We start from the raw sequence: 16962 nt of genomic DNA, 5'->3' as shown, positions 1-16962 counted from the left end.
CTTATAAATTCCAATGAACACGTTAATTCAGAAACAGATGAGGAAGAAGATAAGCAGCCACAGAGAAACTAGTAGACAAAAAAGCACCCTATTGCCGAAGACACAAAAGCTGCTACATTAAAGCACAGTATTTCCTTTGGAACCTTTAATCAGCACAAACTTCTCCAAAGAGGAGAAAAAAACAAAAAAGAGGGACAACTTGAGTGAAGTTTTTCAGTTGTGTACCTACACTATAAAAACCAACTCAAGACATACCTCCTTAGGATGAACACTAATTAAGCCTTCTTCTCCATCCAAGATAGTGTTAGTGTCCATCTATCCTACCACACAGCACTGACCTCCTCATTATCTTGGATCCCCAGGTGCAGGCCCAGGAGGATAACTTACTTTCTTAGTAACAACAGTTCAAAAAACAAGATTTACCATTTTAATCATCTTGCCTAAGGTAACATGCAAAACTATACTAAAGAAAGACACAAACAAAAGGATGACCAAGATATCAAGGCATCCCAATACTACACCAGTCTTTTAATCAAATACAGAGGAAAAACAGGTTTAGTTCTTAGATGATCCAGTAGTAAAACAGCCCCAATTTCTTACTTCACTGATGACACATAGTATGGCTCCAATAAAGCTGAAGATCAATCGTTAAGGGAGGGTTAATTCTAGTCAACTACTCTGAACAGTCACATTTTCAAGAGAGTTTTATGGCCAGCAATTCTGTACTGGAAGTTCCAGAGACTACCTCTGGCCAGCTCCATAAACAAAGGAATTATTTGGCTTTGTTTTCCTTCTGTGGAACACAACAGACTTCAGGTAGATCACGGCCAAGAGAATAAATGCATGAGATCTTGGTGTGATGAATAAATTCAAAAAAATAGACTGGAAAACAAAGCTGTTAATGTTTACATCCATATATAAGTTGCATCATTTCCTTTTTTTTACAAATGTTTATTTGGTCGTGGATAAAAATAAACTTCATTTTTCTAATTTTTAAGGGAGCTTTAGGAAGACATTATGCCAAGATTCACTTAATTAATACAAAGGTTCAAATAAACATACAGAGGTCTGAAAATGTTTTTTGGTGTTCTTCCTTTACTACAGCACTTGCTTTGACATTAAAAGCATTCTCCTATATGAGATAGAGTGATGAAATCAGGGCATTTCCAAATGCTGCTAGAAAAACCAGAATGCAAGTAACAACATAAGAAAGCAAATTTTATTTGCAAATCATCATATGAATAAGTCAGGCCCTGATTTGACAAGATTATTAAGTATGACCCAAGCTCTAACTCATGTATGCAGTAAAATCATTATAAAACCCAAAAGGGAAAGCACTCTCTTGCTTATGAGCTTATGCACCTTGTACCGCACTGAACCTTTAATATGCTGACATTTAAGGAAGGGCTTTAGGACTTACTCCCTCCTACTTTTTAAGGTTATCTTACTCAAATGTACTTCTGAAGAAAACCTCTGGGGTCCCAATTATTTTATTCCAGCATAAAAAAACAAAACAGTTTGGAAGTTACATTGTAGCACTTCAGATTAAACTAAACACAAAAAAAGAAAGTTATTTCCCTTTTGTTTTCCTCTAATTAATTCATCAGAACAGACAGAATTTTTCTATCACGCCCTTCTCATTCTTAGCAAAACTGTACCCTAAGAGTTCTCACAATGTAGTAAGTAATAATACCCACACATTAACTAAATACTTCTAAATCCTAGCTCTTAGAAACTAATTTAGCCAGGACACCACCGGAATCTGAAACCTGAATGAGCAATCTTACAATCACAGTTAAGCCTTCAAACTTCTTATTTCTGAAAAAATGGGATACTTTCCAGAAAAGTGTTCATTATTAACAATCTGTTTTGCACTCAATTCCAAGGCACTCAGTATATTGAAATCAACAGCACTGTCATTTTCAACAGCAGTAAATTTCAAAACTAAAAGCAGTATTTTTTGATAGCACTCAGTAATCTTTGAAATGTTACTGTGAACACAGTCAAGTCAGTCAGTTCTACTTGCTTTCTCCTTCCAATTATACAGGCAAAGAAGAGCGAACAAGATGATGGTAGCAAAGAATAAGATCAAAAGAGAAAAAAATAACCCGATGGCATGCAAACATATTTTTATATATTTAAGATATTCCCAAACTATGAGAAAAGAAAGATCAAAACATTTTCATTTGCCCTATAATCAGCATTATTTCAGGAAAGAATTTTAAGGGTTTTTTTTGATTGTTTGTTTGTTTTTAATGTAAAGTAGATTCTGAATTCTAATTAAGATACAGCTGTAAGCCAAGATCCTCCGTAACACAATTAATCTTAAATCCAACCTCTAGCAAAGCAGGCTGCAGATGAAGTTACTCATGTAATTACAAAGTCCATCAGCAGTAAGCCAGTGGGAGAGGCTGCAGGCTTTCCTTTATTTCTTCTTTGTACTGGGGAGGAGGCTGTTTCTGTGGAAATGTACTAGGAAGATTCAGATGCTTTGATACAGTCACAGCACTTAAATATCAGCTTCAGTTTACAACACTTATTTTAATGCAGCAGTTTTGAAAATAGAGTCATATTTCTGCAGGCTGCACCGTCTAATAGAGCACTGGAGCAGATCTTCTAGCCTTGCTTATGTCCTTCAGGGTCGACCTCCCTTTGCTGCCTCCTCAACCATAAAACCACATTTTACCACAAATCTGAACCTCTGAACCGAGATAAGGTGCTGAAAAACAGAATTCTAAGAAAAATACAGTGCAACTTGACAGTTCATTTGTGTCTTTTTAAGGCATGATCTGCTCTGTCACAGAGCTTCATATCCAAATATTAGTATTCTCTGAATGACTGAAATCCTCTCCAAAAGCCTTCCAATGTGATATTGGATTTTCAAGCAGGCATATGTCAAGAACAGCCATTTTTGTCAGTTTTTATCTAAAAATAAACTTTTCTCATGAAAGTGAAATGACATTGTTACGCTCAATCTCAAGAAGTATATTTGTAATCTAATGTCTAAACACAATATAGCAACTGTAATTGGAATTATGCAATTTCCCATTTTCTTACAGTGCTAACATTGAACAGCAATATCTAATAGCAAGAGACATGGCACTGAGTTTGACTTTTCCCATTAACTGCAAGACCATGAGTACCTTCTGATTGGTGTTCGAAAAGAGACAACATATTTAAAATTTTAACATTTCCACTTTGTTTGCAAATAGCATCTGAACACAACAGAAGATACTGCCTTTGCACATACAGTGCAGATATCCACTGTGTATGATGGAAACAGAATGAAATGGACAAGGACACAAAGTTAATTTAAACTCTCTTCTTGATCTGAGAAAAATATTAGAAAAATTATATACATATTTCATTACTGTCATCATGCAGATTAATCCATGCTTAACAAAAACTAGTCTTGGATAAGTCCTGCATACAAAGAATCATGAAAATTTATCCAACCTGATATAGAACAAAGACTAATAAATAAAAACATACAAAGCTCTTCCTTTGAAGTAAGCTTAAAAAAATAAAAAAGTTTTCCAAAGGAAGACCTGTAATACTAACAGGTTTTTCAGCAAGCCAGAGCATTATGTCCCGAAGGCTGCAGATATACACTCATATACTGAGAAAGAAAATGTTGGAGCAGAAAAACTAACTTCCCTACATCATTTCTGTCCCACATAACAAAAGCAAATAAATAAAACAAAATTCAATAACAAAATAATAATAATTAAAAATAAAATCAGAACAAGCTCATTTTTTCAAAACTTTCAAAAATCCTTTCCAGAAAAGCCTGGTCACTGGCCTATCTTGCAATTCAACAGCAAAAGACTTTTGTCCTATTGTTCTATCTTCCTAAAGTGCCATATATTTTTCACATTTACAAATGCTCAGAACAATAGTTTTACACTGAGTGCTAATAGTATTCAACATTTGATATTAATAAAAATTAAATCTAAAGGCCACAACCTTATCTACAGAGTTAGGAATCTTAAAGCACTTGTGATCCAAAGTCACCCTCTCTCTGACTAAAGTAAAGAGTAGGTAATTATTTCCCAAAATTAAGCCCTAACCACGGTAAGCTTATTCTCTCACAAACAGTAACTTCATCCGTACATAAGTATTTCACCCAACTCCTTCCAGCTCTCTTTTGTTAACTAGCTATCTACAACCAAAGCAAAACAGTTGAACATGACACAATCTTACCACATGCACAGCTGAAAAGAATGCAAGAGTTTATGAAATATGTCATCATAGGCCAGGATACTGACATGATCATCTTGGATTCTGAACTAAGTCCGCAAGAGAAACAATGGATACAAAATTTATGTGTTCTTGTATAAGCAAATACAGACAGGATACATACTGAAATCTTTCTGCCTCTGCTTGGCCAATAAAAACATCATCCGTTTTCTAATTTCTTTCTGAGGTCCTGTCCTATAATGTATTTCTCAGGGAGTGTTCCATCAGTACAAGTCATGTTTGCACAACCACAGGTCAACCCAGCCTGAGACAGAAAAATGGCCTCAACTTTGCACAAGGTTTTCTCCCAGTTCTGTTACAAATTGTACAACAGGGCTGTCAGACTTGCCAGGCTCATTTTCATGTTAATACCAATACTCTTGATATTCTACCAGGATCTAAAAACCGGGGGCAGAAAGTATCTCTAAAAGCACCTGAAACTGCTTCTCAGCATTACCAAGGAGCATCCCGCTCAGCCCAAGTGCTGCTCTGCCACGTGCAGCCACACAGCCCACTGCCTTCTCCAGACTATGCAGTAAAACTACCATAAAAATAATAATAATAATAATAAAAAAAAAAGATGTTAACCCAGCATTACAACAGATGAATACATTTGTACAGTGAGCACATGTTGCATATACCAAAATGCTGGCCTACACTTTTCAAGACCAGTGTTTTAGAAAAATAGCTCACTAAGTATCTCAAAGGTCATTTTCTGTACTCTATACCTAAGCCAGCCTCGTGATGCTCAACATGCTTGTGGATTTTTTCCCCATTAAGTCTGACTAATCTGACCTTTAACCTAAAGAAATAGTCAACACACCTTAGAGAAAGTACCTACTCCTAGTTTCAACCAGAAGCCTCTGAAACATTCCTCCAGCAAAAAAAAAAATACAAAATCTGCCTGTGCACTGACAAAGCAGCAAAGGAAAGCTGCTGCAGCACATCTAAACAAACAAGGAACAAAACAGGCTGGCTGAGCAACCCAAAGACCACCAGCACAGGGGTATGAAGTGCTGAACAATGAATCAGTATTATATTTGTGTTTTTTTTTTTTTTTAATACTCATTTCTGTTAGAAAGAAAACCTACTAAACAACATTTTATGGTAAAGCCATTGAGAATTAGGAAATTCTCTCCTCAGAAGAAGTATTCTGTAATTAAGAATGGATTTAGAGTTTTGTTTTTAAAAAACAACTATTTCCAAAAGAGGTTGCACCTACAGTGCTCACACAGAGCCTAGCATAACTGAAGAACTATATGATGAAGCAGCTCATGAAGCAACAGACAACAGTAAGCCAGTTGATCAATTACAAGTAGAAGCCTACAAACAAGACTTGTTCATTTTTGGTTAACATTCAAGCATTTAATTTTCTTTTTCAAACACACATACATAAGCCAAGTGTCCTTAAAGAAAGTGAAAAAGCAGTTCTGTTAAAAATAGGTAAGACCACATCTTCAATTACAGTTTAAGCAAGCTCTCAAATACTATTGCTTTCTCATAAATGCATTCAAAAAAGAAAAAAAAAAAAATCAACTCAGAAAATTACTTACGATGATTTTAAATATTACGAAATGAAGTTAATATCCAAATGTTTTCACTGTGGTGTTACAAAAACTCAAAGAAAACCTTCAGATGGTCTGATTTCACTGTGCTTATTCCTACACCACTTGGAAGCCAAAGGAACACAACCTTAAAAATCATCCCTAGCACTCACAAGATCATTTATGAAGCATTAATGAGTACTTAAACTACACAAATAAAACGTTCCTCAAAGAAAGGAGTCACTAAAACCACCTCCATCTCCTGCTGACTTCTGGTTGAAGAGCTGTTGACATCTCAAGCAACACTGCCTTCAGCAAGAGGATCACAAAGAAGATCTAAAATTAAGTTCTTGAAAAGAGCTAAGAACCTCAGATCTCTTCTCAAATTTATTTTTTCATGAAAGCATGCAACAGGAGAAAGCTACCCATTAAAAAAAAGGAAATAAACATACATGCTTATTAGAATAGCACATGAACAACTTAGCAGCTCTATTTGGTAACTTTAATGCTTAGCGCATCAGTTTTGTTTCCCTTATTCCATAAGTTCTAAAGCTTTTAGAAAAAAACTACACACACACCTGGTAGCCTCAAAGTGAAAGAATACACTCACAAAAACAAGGTTTTGGTGCACCAACATCAACAGGATGTAGCTTGTCTGCACAGAGCGACTCCAAAATTTCAATTACGTTTTAGAATAATCCTCAAGACAAAATTCCCAGCCCAAACTCAACTTAGAGTACTGCTGAAGAGCAAGCAATTATCAGCTATATTTACTGAGGCTCAGCTGTACAACTGGTACTTGACCAAAGACATCATCTAAACAACACAACATACAAAGCATGAGTCCTGCTAACACTTGCACATGTCCAACTTGATGCATACAGACAGGAATTACTTGTATGCTAGAAAGCAAGCACATTAACAGTATTTTCATGAATCAGCATTATGTTCAGGTACAATAAAAAGCTACAGCAAAAGGGGAAATGAGGTAAGAAAGTGCTCACAATGACTGTGAACAGTCATAAGAAAACTTTGTGTTTATTATCAAGATATTTTTCTGTACATTTCTGAACACAAAAATTATCACTTATACAAGAAGTCTACAAAAAAGCAACCCTTAGCCTGTGTCATACCAGCCTGTATCATCTGTCCTTTCCTCAACCCGCCTCCCACTTAGCTTCACCAGCTGAAATACAGGTTTCACATTCCCTCCTGACTTGTTTGTCCAGCTACAAACACATCTGTGTGCCTGGAAAGCTCCTGAACTAGATCATAATGCATACAATTAAAACTAACTTTTCAGTCAACAACTGGAGAGAAAAAAAAAAAAAAAAAAGATTCTTCTAAGATACAAACAGCAGCAATCCAGAACAAGCTAATTAATGCTGTGAACAATTCAGCCCAGGAACTGTGAAACTGGAGAATTCAGAAGCTGATGGAGAAGGCGACTACCAACTCTTAGCTTTCTCCAACATCAGCTGGGTAAGAAGGGTCTTTGAGTTGTAGTGAGTTATTCTTTACTGCCCAACAGCCAATCATCATCAAGAAAAATATCCTTACATATTCAACCAGACTCTGCAAAACCCAGGGACCCAGCCTACCAGCATGTTTCTCAAGTCTGCAAATGTTGTCCTGTACAGACTGAATTCCATTTGCACAGCAGCTTACAGAAGGAGATCTGAAACTTTATCTTACATGTTAGTTACAAAAGTAGAAGCTGCTGTACCACCTGTTACCATCAGGACAACTGCTGATGCAACACAACCCATGGTAAGTATACAAACACACCCACAGCACAGCAAACACTGGACGTTGGGTATTTTGAACTGGTTTCTGAGCTGTAGTGCTCTGGGACTCCTTCAACATACTATCAACTCTGCCACACACAGACAAGAATTAGTAGTATATTGAAAACACACTGGAAATCTCCAAGCATATCCTTTGTGGTATAGCAGGGCTCTAAAGTAGAGGATGCAGTAAAAGCTTCAGGCTCTCCATGGGCCAGTACCATTTGAAGTTTCCATGAGAGATGTGTTGGATAACCTCAAGACGAAGCTCAGCACGATGTTTCCAGGATGATTCAATTCTACATCAATACTTCTTACTAATAAACAGCTAATGACCTGTATCTTGAGGGTCATAAATAATGTTTCAGCAGTGATTACACAATATAATGCAGAAAGTCAGTGAAGCCTACATATATACGTAATAAAGCCTCAACTTCACTATTACAGCTCTATACATACAAAGCCATTTGTGCTGACATGTTTTGTTATCTAGATCACTTCTATTACATATACAGCATTTCAAGATTGCGCATATATTAAAATAAACAGAAAATAGATTGCTTCACACTGAGATGTCCAAAACGTGCAGGGCACTGAACAGTTCTGAAAAACACTTTACCTGAGATTTTACAGTATAAGAGGTTCTCCTGTAAAGAAGTGTAAAATAGAAGGAAGGAATTGACCACAACATACTGGCATATTTTTAATGATACAACTTTTGAATAAGGAATTGTGTTATCAAATAATGAAAATTGAAATTAGGACTGAATGGAGTAAGAGTTAACAGGAGTAAGGAAAGCGAAGAAGCAAACTGAAGGAAATAAAGGTGGAATAGGAAGAGAGGGGAAAAAAAAATAGAAAGTAGTAAAAGCATACAAAAAAGGGGAAAAAAGAAAACTCAAATTGCAGACTGTTTAAACCTGAGAAGCCCAGTCACTGCCATGCAGTGGCTGTGGTCTTCGCTATCTAGACTAGAGGTTTAAAATAAACCTCACAGCAACAGTAAGACAGTAAGTCCTGTGTATGTCCAAAACAGCTCAATTACTGCAGGCATCGATACACCCCAAATTATTATTCATTTTACATAGCTGAAAACAGTGGCTGCATGAGTTTACTGTGACTAGTTTTCCTTCTCCTCTGAGAACAGCAAAAATATAATTGAGAACCATCACTCTTGGGAGTTGTGAACTACTAAATACACAATTCCTTCTCTGGGAGCAGAAGATCACTTCCACCCACTGTTTTTTGTTGGGAATTACCCCCCTGAACACTTACTGGAAGCTTCTTGCATTTGTTAGCCTGATACTTGGAAGGGATACTGTGTAATTGAGGTCATCAGAAGACACGTACTGTGAAACAAGCACTGGGTATTTCTGTAAGTTTAATTACTGCTTATCGCTGTCAGAGACCTGTACTTCTCCTAATGTAAGTGACTTCTGAACAGCACCCGCTTTTTATCTGCACCATTTTTAGCAAATAAGTCCTGTAACAAGGCTTGAGAGGCAACCATAAGAACTAATAACAGGTCTGACATAACCAGGCATACTGTATGCTCTACTTCTCCCACTCTTCAATTTGCAGCACTGGAATAAAGTATAAATTGAGCTTAATTGCAAAATTGCCTGTTCAGTCCTTGAATCAGAAAATTATACTTCTACAATTTCTCCTCATTCTCATTTCCCTTTTTCCCAGGGAACATACACTTCCAGTACTACTTTTCATCTTCTCCAAACACTTCTACAATCATGCTCCTCTACCCCAGCTCCTACCCTTCCAAGCTTCCCTCTTCGCACTCACTCCTACAGTACACCACCACCTGTCTCCATACTTCACAGCCTTCCTCCACACAGCCTCTCAGCCACTCTCTGGGTCCTCTGTCACAGGGCAACATTTTGGGGGAATCGGGGAAGGGACAAAATGCAGAGAGCCCAGAACCAACGACCAGCTGTCCTGCTCCCAGCATCTTGGGCACAGTCACATTTCTTATGCACTTCTTGCCTCCAAGCTGCCATTACAAGAACTAGGTCTCAGCCTTCCATCTCCTAACTGCTGACACAGAGGCAGCTAGCCTTTTCTTTTTACATGCGCTCAAAGACTGCTGCAATACTGCAATATTTAAAAGTCATCTGTGACTTCAAATTAATTCTGTCTGAAGCAATACACTAAAGGAAAAAAAAAAAAAAAAAAGGAAAAACACACAAGGAGAAGCAGTTCTTGGCCTTTTTCCTACTCCTACTTTTTCCTACTCTAATAAAAAGCCCACACATTTGTTTTCTGGACTAGAAATTAACATTCAATCCCCAACCAGAGTTAGGAAAAAAAACAAAAACCATCATAAAACAATAGAAGGAAACTATTCAATTCCAATCATCTTCCTTTTTTCCTTCATGTCACATTCAGGACCTTTCTTAAAAATAAAAAATAAATAAAAATAAAAAGCAATCCCCCTGGAATTTTAAATTTTGAAATTTTACTCCTTAAGCTCTTATATTGAAATAGATACATAAAGCACCTCAAAAGACTGGTGCAGTCTGCTTTTGAAACCTAAAGTAGTGCTGAACACTTAAGAGTAAAATGAATGTGCTGTTTTTATAAAACTTATGGATACATACAATGACTGCAAATGGATGGTTACAGAAATGTGGGTGACAGAGGAGATGATAAATCTACAAGTTTTGAAATGTGCTGCAAAGCTTTTTCAGTTCAACAACGTGCCCAGCTGAGACGTAGCTGGGAGCAACTTTGCAGCCACTCCTCAAGCTCATCTCAAGATGGAATCGTAACCGTGGCAATTGAAACAGCTTGTTTTTTCAATTTTTTAATATCACGAAAAGTTCAAGAGCAAAGCCCTGACAATTGTTTTTAGCAGTCTCAAGTCCATGTAGCCTGAACAGATTTCTGTTTTGACCCTTTAATAGTACTCATCATAAAGAAATATCTTCTACTATATCCTTAAATGTGTTTTAAGTTACAAAACATTCTTCTCATCTGTGTCAAAGAAAACTGGTCTTGTACGAGATCTACAATGCAAGAAACTTACAGAAGTCATTAAACTCCTCATCAGGAAGGATATACTTGACTATGAAAATACAAGGCTTGTCACATGGGATAGAGGTAATTCACCCAATCAGGTATTTAATAATAATCCACTAGTAAACCAAAATAAACAAGAAAAAACAATTGGCACCCTACATAAAAGAAAGAACTAGTCCCTGTGCAAAGCATTTGGAGATTTTAAGTCAGGAAAACATTCACTTACACAAGGACAGAGACAATTTCTCACCAAAACATTTATGCAGGAACGCATGGTTAAAATCAAAGGTATCACTCAAGGAAGGACTGAATGTCACCTCCAGACATGACTAAGGAGAACAGAGCAAATGGTGCCTTCTGTTCTTTTTGTTTTGACAGAAGGCAGCTTCCTCATCCATTTTGTTTACAAACACTGCTAAGTAGAGTATTCTTGAATAAGAAACAAAACAAGTTTGGAAAGATACATTTAACAGAAGCATAGAAGCATAGAGGAACTATTCTGAAGAACAAACGTATCTGAACAGAGACCATACCAGGGAAAATTCTACCAAAAATGCTCCTTGAAGCATAAACAGTTACCCATGCTAGAAGGCTCACAGCAGCTACTAGGACTCCAGTTCTGCCCCTGTAGCAATCTGAACAGCTGCTGACTTCCTTTCTGTTGTGCAGATAAATACCTATAAAAGTGTCAGTACTACATTGTCCAGTCAGCCACAAGAACTGCTGGTGTAAACAACAGCCTGCATTTCCAGCACAGCTTACGTATTATCACTGAAATTCAAAAGGTTATATTTAAAATGAGACAGAAGAAAATACAAAGTTACCCTGCAAATGAAACATCCAGGGAAAACACAAGTGAAGAAGTTGCATACTGAAAAAGGGGGGAGAACCACTCTTTCACCATGGTTGTAGGCAGTCTGTCTGTGAACTCTATGACCTCAAACAAGAGGACGCTGCTGACTGCCTTCCCACTTCCCTCCCAACATCAGACTGGAAGAAGAAATCATGACTTAACCGTGCAACAAGTTATTGACCACTTCTAATTTTCACCTACAACAAACATTCAGGAGACATTGTTTGTAAAAGAACATGAGCCTGCCTTGGTGTGCCCCTGTAACTTGGCATTTTTTAGATACAAACGGTAATTCTAAAAGTTAGGTAGGTTAAATTAAAGGGGATACCTGGAGGGTTTCTTTGGTGGTTTCTTTTTTTTTTCTCTCCTCACAGGTAACATGCAATGCTGAAGATGATTTCTCTTAAGTATTTTAGATACAGAATCCCTGCTTCCATGCATACAGCTTGCTACTACAACCAAAAAGCAGCTGGGCTCATCTGCCTTCAGCATCCACAGTGACAGTGAGTGAAAACTCCATGTGGTCAGCAAAAGGCAGCCTGGCAGTCAGACTTGCTACGGAAAACGGAGTATAGGTCAGGTTACACCTGCATGCAGGTTCCAACAGGAACCTTTCCACCACAGCTACCCTCACACATTAACCTTTTCCATAACACACTCAGAACAAACTCAGCAAAAGCTGAGGTTTTTTGGAGGCATTTAGCAGGTATGAGTAGTTCCTGTGACCTGTTACCATGAGACCTGCTCAGAGCAGTCCAGCTGGAGCATTCAGAAGAGCCTCAGAGGGCTCAGGTCCCCCACCTCTACATGTGGGGGCAGCTCACTACTAGCTGCCTCTCACACACTCATTTGTAGACATGTCCATCACAAGGCAAACAAAAACTTAACACTTCAAGTCAGTTCTTTTTGCTTTCATCTACCAGTAGTAATGAAAACCACCACATCAGGGGAACATCCTTCCCCACACAGATGTTAATGGAACACAGATGATCCCCAGGAATGGGTTCAGACAAGGAGGATACAGTCCACTTTGCCAAATAGGCTACATTTTCCTTGTGTACTCAGAGTTGTGAGATATTCTGTAATTCTTTCATTTTTGAACTAAGCATTATTACACACAACACGTGTTGCATTTTTCATGCCATTCATGTTTTACAGCTTTGCTTTTAAGGCTGAGGAATACTGGTAGCTCAGTGTCATTAGTATATGTTCCCAACAAGACAGGGCCAAGCATTAATTTAATCATACAGAAAGATCATAGAACCCATTTCTAAAAGTCAGCACCATGCCCACCACCCACTGATGTCAGACCACATAATGTTTGAAGTGCTGAGATCTATTGTTCCATCCATTTTCCCCTGTCTTGTGAAGTCCTGTCATATACTCACTAGAAACAACTGTACACCATAATACAGGGATATGCAAAAAAATTCAAGACCCCCCCCACAAACACATTTTGGTGTTTCACGAAATACTAGCATGAGCAGTACCACTCCAGCAAGAGCAAAGCAAACAGTGCATACGCAAGCACTGCTTTCCAGACAGAAGCAGCTCTTCAGAGCATAATTCTTTTATTCCATAAAAACGGTAGCAGTCAGAAGTCATCACCAGAGACTGGAAAAAGGGAAATATCTTTTCCACATTCAGAAAGGAAGAAAGGAAGATACAGAGAACTGCAGGCTGGTGAGCCTCAGGTCTGTGCCTGGGAAGATCATGGAGCAGATCTTCCTCAAAGCTACTTTAAGTCACAGGTGAGACAAGGTTGTGATCAGAGACAGCCTGCATGCCCTCACCAAGGGCAGATCATGTCAGTGGCCTTCTATGGTGGAGTAATGACATCAACTGACAAAGGAAGGACAACTAATGTAATCTACCTGGACTTGTGCAAGGCCTGTGACTTGGTCCCATACCACATCCTTATCTCTAAACAGGAGAGAAAATGATCTGAAGGCTGGATTATTCAGTGGATAAATAATTGGTTGGATGGTCCTAGTCAGAAGATTGCTTTCTATGGCTCTATATCCAGGTGAAGGAAGGTCACACATGGTCTCCCCTCTGGGGTCCATCTTGAGACTGATGCTTTTCAACACCTTTATCCCAAGTGCACTTGGGTTGATGCAATCCTAGATATAAGACTGGGAAAGGAACTCATTAAGAACAGCCTTGCGGAGAAGAACTTGGGGTCCTGATGGATGAAAAGCTGGACATAAGCCAAGAGCATGCTCTTGCAGCCCAGAAGGACAACCGTATCCTTGGGCTGTAACAAAAGATGGGTGCCAGTAGAGAGAGGAAGCGAACTGCTTCCCTCTATTCTGCCCCATCCAAAGCACTATGTCCAATCCTGGGGCCCCCAGCACAAGAAGGATGCACAGTTGTTGAAGCAGGTCCAGAGTACAGCCACAAGGATGATCAAAGGACCTCTCCCCTATGAAGAAAATTGATACGCTTAGCTTGGAAAAAAAAATGCTCTGGGGAGGCCTCACTGGGGCCTTCCAGTACTTGAAAGGTGTCATGGTTTTGTAATTTTGCTATCAGTATTCCACATCATAACATCATGTAAAGCATGGATAATTTTACCGAATGTGCAGCTCACAGAAGAAGACTACATATCCCACAGAACATCACAGTCAGGGATAAGTCATGGGACAAGGACACTATATAATCTCACTTCAGGGCTGGATTCGCTCTCTTAAATCTTCAGAGTGTGTGGGAGAATTCCAGCTGTTTCGCCTAGAGCTACAGTAGGCCTCTCGGTTTTGGGACTCACTCTCTTCTATTTTGCTTGATTCATTAGCCTTAATTTCAATTAATTTGCATTATATTGTGTTATCCTGTATTCCGATATAGTATTTAGTAAATGAGTGTGCCTCCTTAGATCGTTGCCACTGTTTTCTTTTCCCTTTCCCTTCTTCCCTTTCCTTTTTGGGCCAGCTGCCCCTGTCACAGGTGCAGGTAGATTGTCGGTTAACCTGCAACAGATTTTGGTGGAGAATGTGGGCATAAGTTGCTGTTTTTCTACCCGTGACAAAGGGTGCTTACACGATCAGTTAGTACACGGGGAAAGGGCTTTAAGCTAAAAGCATTAAGTTATATGTTAGGAAAACATTTTTTACTCAGAGTGGTGAGACACTGGAACAAGATGCCCCAAGAGAGGCTATGAGTGCCCTACCTCTGGAGGCATTCAAGGCCAGGTTGGATAGAATCCAGGTTGGATAGCCTGACCTAGTAGCTGGCAGCCTTGCCCACAACAAGGGGGTTGAAGCTAGATGGTCTTTAAGGTCCCTTCAAAACTAAACCATTCTATGATTCTCCTGAAAAAGAGTTATAGTGCATAAGAGTCAGGAAGCTATTTAATAGGTACTTATCCTGCATTTCCCAAACCCTGTAACAACAACACATTCTTTATCAGTCAGCTTGATGTAGGCAAGAAGAGAATGCTTACATACCAATCACACAACTGAATGTTCTTTTACCTACATTTATTCCAACTGAAGTATTTCTTATCTAGAAACACAGCTGCACTTACAAGGCCTCGAGGATTACCACTAAATCCTTCTATTTCTTTTTGAAGTAAATTCTGACTTAGAGAGGAGAGAGAAGGGAACATCTCTGGGTCAAAGACAAACTTCAGAAGGTCTGCACTGCAATTCTCATCGTGACTTGCAGCTCCATCAATTGTTTTTCTGTTCTAACTGCAGCCGAGTACTACAACAACGCGGCCCCAAACAAGCCCACATTCATGGGAAGAAAAGCAGTTAAAACACTTATCCTAGGGCTAAGCACGCGCCTCCCCGAGCTCTCCCGCAGGAGCACGGTCGCGGGGCCGGCGAAGCGGCAGCCCGGGCGAGTGCCAATGCTCGGCTCCGGCCCGTCTACCAGCGGCGGCGTCTACCAGGGTCTGGCGCGGGCCGAGACGCTGCTCGGGTAAAGCGGCTGGAAGTATAGCATCGGCCGTATTTCGGGGAACAAGCAGCAGCCTGCTGCTCAGAAGAGAAAAGAAGGGAGCAGAAAACAAACATCGAGAGCCCGAACGCGAACACGGCAGCTTCGTTTCCCCCGGAAAAGCCGTCGGGCTGCGGCGAAGCCAGGACCCCCACGCTTGTCCCGCTCCGCCCCGCTCCTAGGAAGGCGGCCTGGGGGGCCCGCGCCGCGCGGCCGCTCCCTGCCCGGAGGGGTTGGGCGGGTGCAGTCGCTCCCCTCCGCCCTTCCCCCGCCGCCGCCCCGCGCCCCCCGCTCCGCTCACCGGCCGTCTCCTCCGCCGCGGCCGGCGCCCCCGCCACGCCGTTCAGGTAGAGGATGGAGAGCAGATGGGGCTGCGTCTTCTCCAGGGCCACCCGCAGGTCCTGGAAGTGGTCCCGCTCCTTGGCGAGCAACAGGGCGATCAGCAGCTCGGCCTTGCCGTCGCCCGCCGCCTCCAGGTCGCGCAGGTCGCGGGGACCGAGGGCGCCGGCGGCCTCCAGCAGCTCCACCACCTTGTCCACCTCGGTCATGGCCTGCGCGAGGCTCTGCCGGCACTGCGCGAGCAGCTCCTTGTGCTTCGGCTCCATGGTCGCCGACGGCTAAACTTCGGCCCCCGGCCCCACCGTTCGACCGCCGCCCGCGGGGAGGCGCGGGTCCAGGGGGAGGCGCCGCCGCCGGCCGCCCTGCGACTCCGACCGGGGGCCGGGCCGCTCTCTTCCTCCTCCTCCCCTCGGGTGCTCGGGGGAGAAAGCCCGCTACGGGGCTGCTCCTCGTCCTCCTCCAGCCGGCGCCACGCTCTCTGCCTTCCCGGCAGCCAAACAACTTCTCCTCCTCTACCGCCGCCTCCTTCGCCGGCAGCCGGCGCCCCCCACCCCGCGGGGCGGCTCAGCCAACTTCTCTCCTGCGCTCACTGCAGGCCGCGGGGCGAGGAGGAGGGGTGGGGGGAGACGGCCTCAGCTCCAGGCGCCTCCTTTCATTCGCGGCAGCGCGCAGCCATATTGGTCGCACACGGCGGCTGCCTGCGCCCAGACGGTGCCGCGGCGGCGCATGGCCCGACCCGCCCGCTCCGCGCCTCCCGCCGCCGGCAGCGAAACACGACGGCCTCTGTCCCGGCCGCGCTCCGCCCGTCACTCGGCGGCTCCCGCCTGCCGCCGGGGGGGCTGCAAGGAGGCGGGGCGCGGGCGGGGCGGTCCCGAGAAGGACCCGAACCTCGGCACGGGGTGGGCGCCGGTGGGGGTGGCTCGTCGTGGACGGTGTTCAAGGCGTGGGGAAGATCAGATCACTTTAGGGGCCGGCATCCCGCCAGCTGCGCTTGTCCCGCACCGAGCCCGGGCCCATAAGCGGCGGCGGCGGCGAGACAAAGGCCCCGCGGGGCGGTGCTCCTCGGCGGCGGGGTGCGCACCGCCATCTCCCGGAGGCGCGGCGCTGGGAGCGGGGCCTGGAGGCGGCGCGGCACTCATCGGGCAGGGCTGACGGGCTCCGGGGTGGCACCGTCCCGAGGGGACGGTGTGCCAACAGATACACCGAAACTCGTCTGATCTGACTG

General features: G+C 42.2%; 1 protein-coding gene across 2 annotated transcripts in view; it reads right to left on the bottom strand.

Annotated features, from left to right (window-relative positions):
• DLG5 (discs large MAGUK scaffold protein 5) overlaps positions 1-16547 on the bottom strand; it is a 93989-nt gene extending 77442 nt beyond the window's left edge. For both annotated transcript variants that reach the window (XM_072340220.1, XM_072340221.1), the window contains exon 1: positions 15700-16547. In XM_072340220.1, coding sequence (XP_072196321.1) covers positions 15700-16003 — 304 coding nt within the window. In that variant the 5' untranslated portion in view covers positions 16004-16547. The remainder of the gene's footprint in view (positions 1-15699) is intronic.
• Positions 16548-16962: the final 415 nt, after the last annotated feature.

Source organism: Excalfactoria chinensis, chromosome 6 (assembly GCF_039878825.1).
Source record: "Excalfactoria chinensis isolate bCotChi1 chromosome 6, bCotChi1.hap2, whole genome shotgun sequence".
Classification (NCBI taxonomy): Eukaryota; Metazoa; Chordata; class Aves; order Galliformes; family Phasianidae; genus Excalfactoria; species Excalfactoria chinensis.
This window is presented reverse-complemented; position numbering and strand designations above follow the sequence as displayed.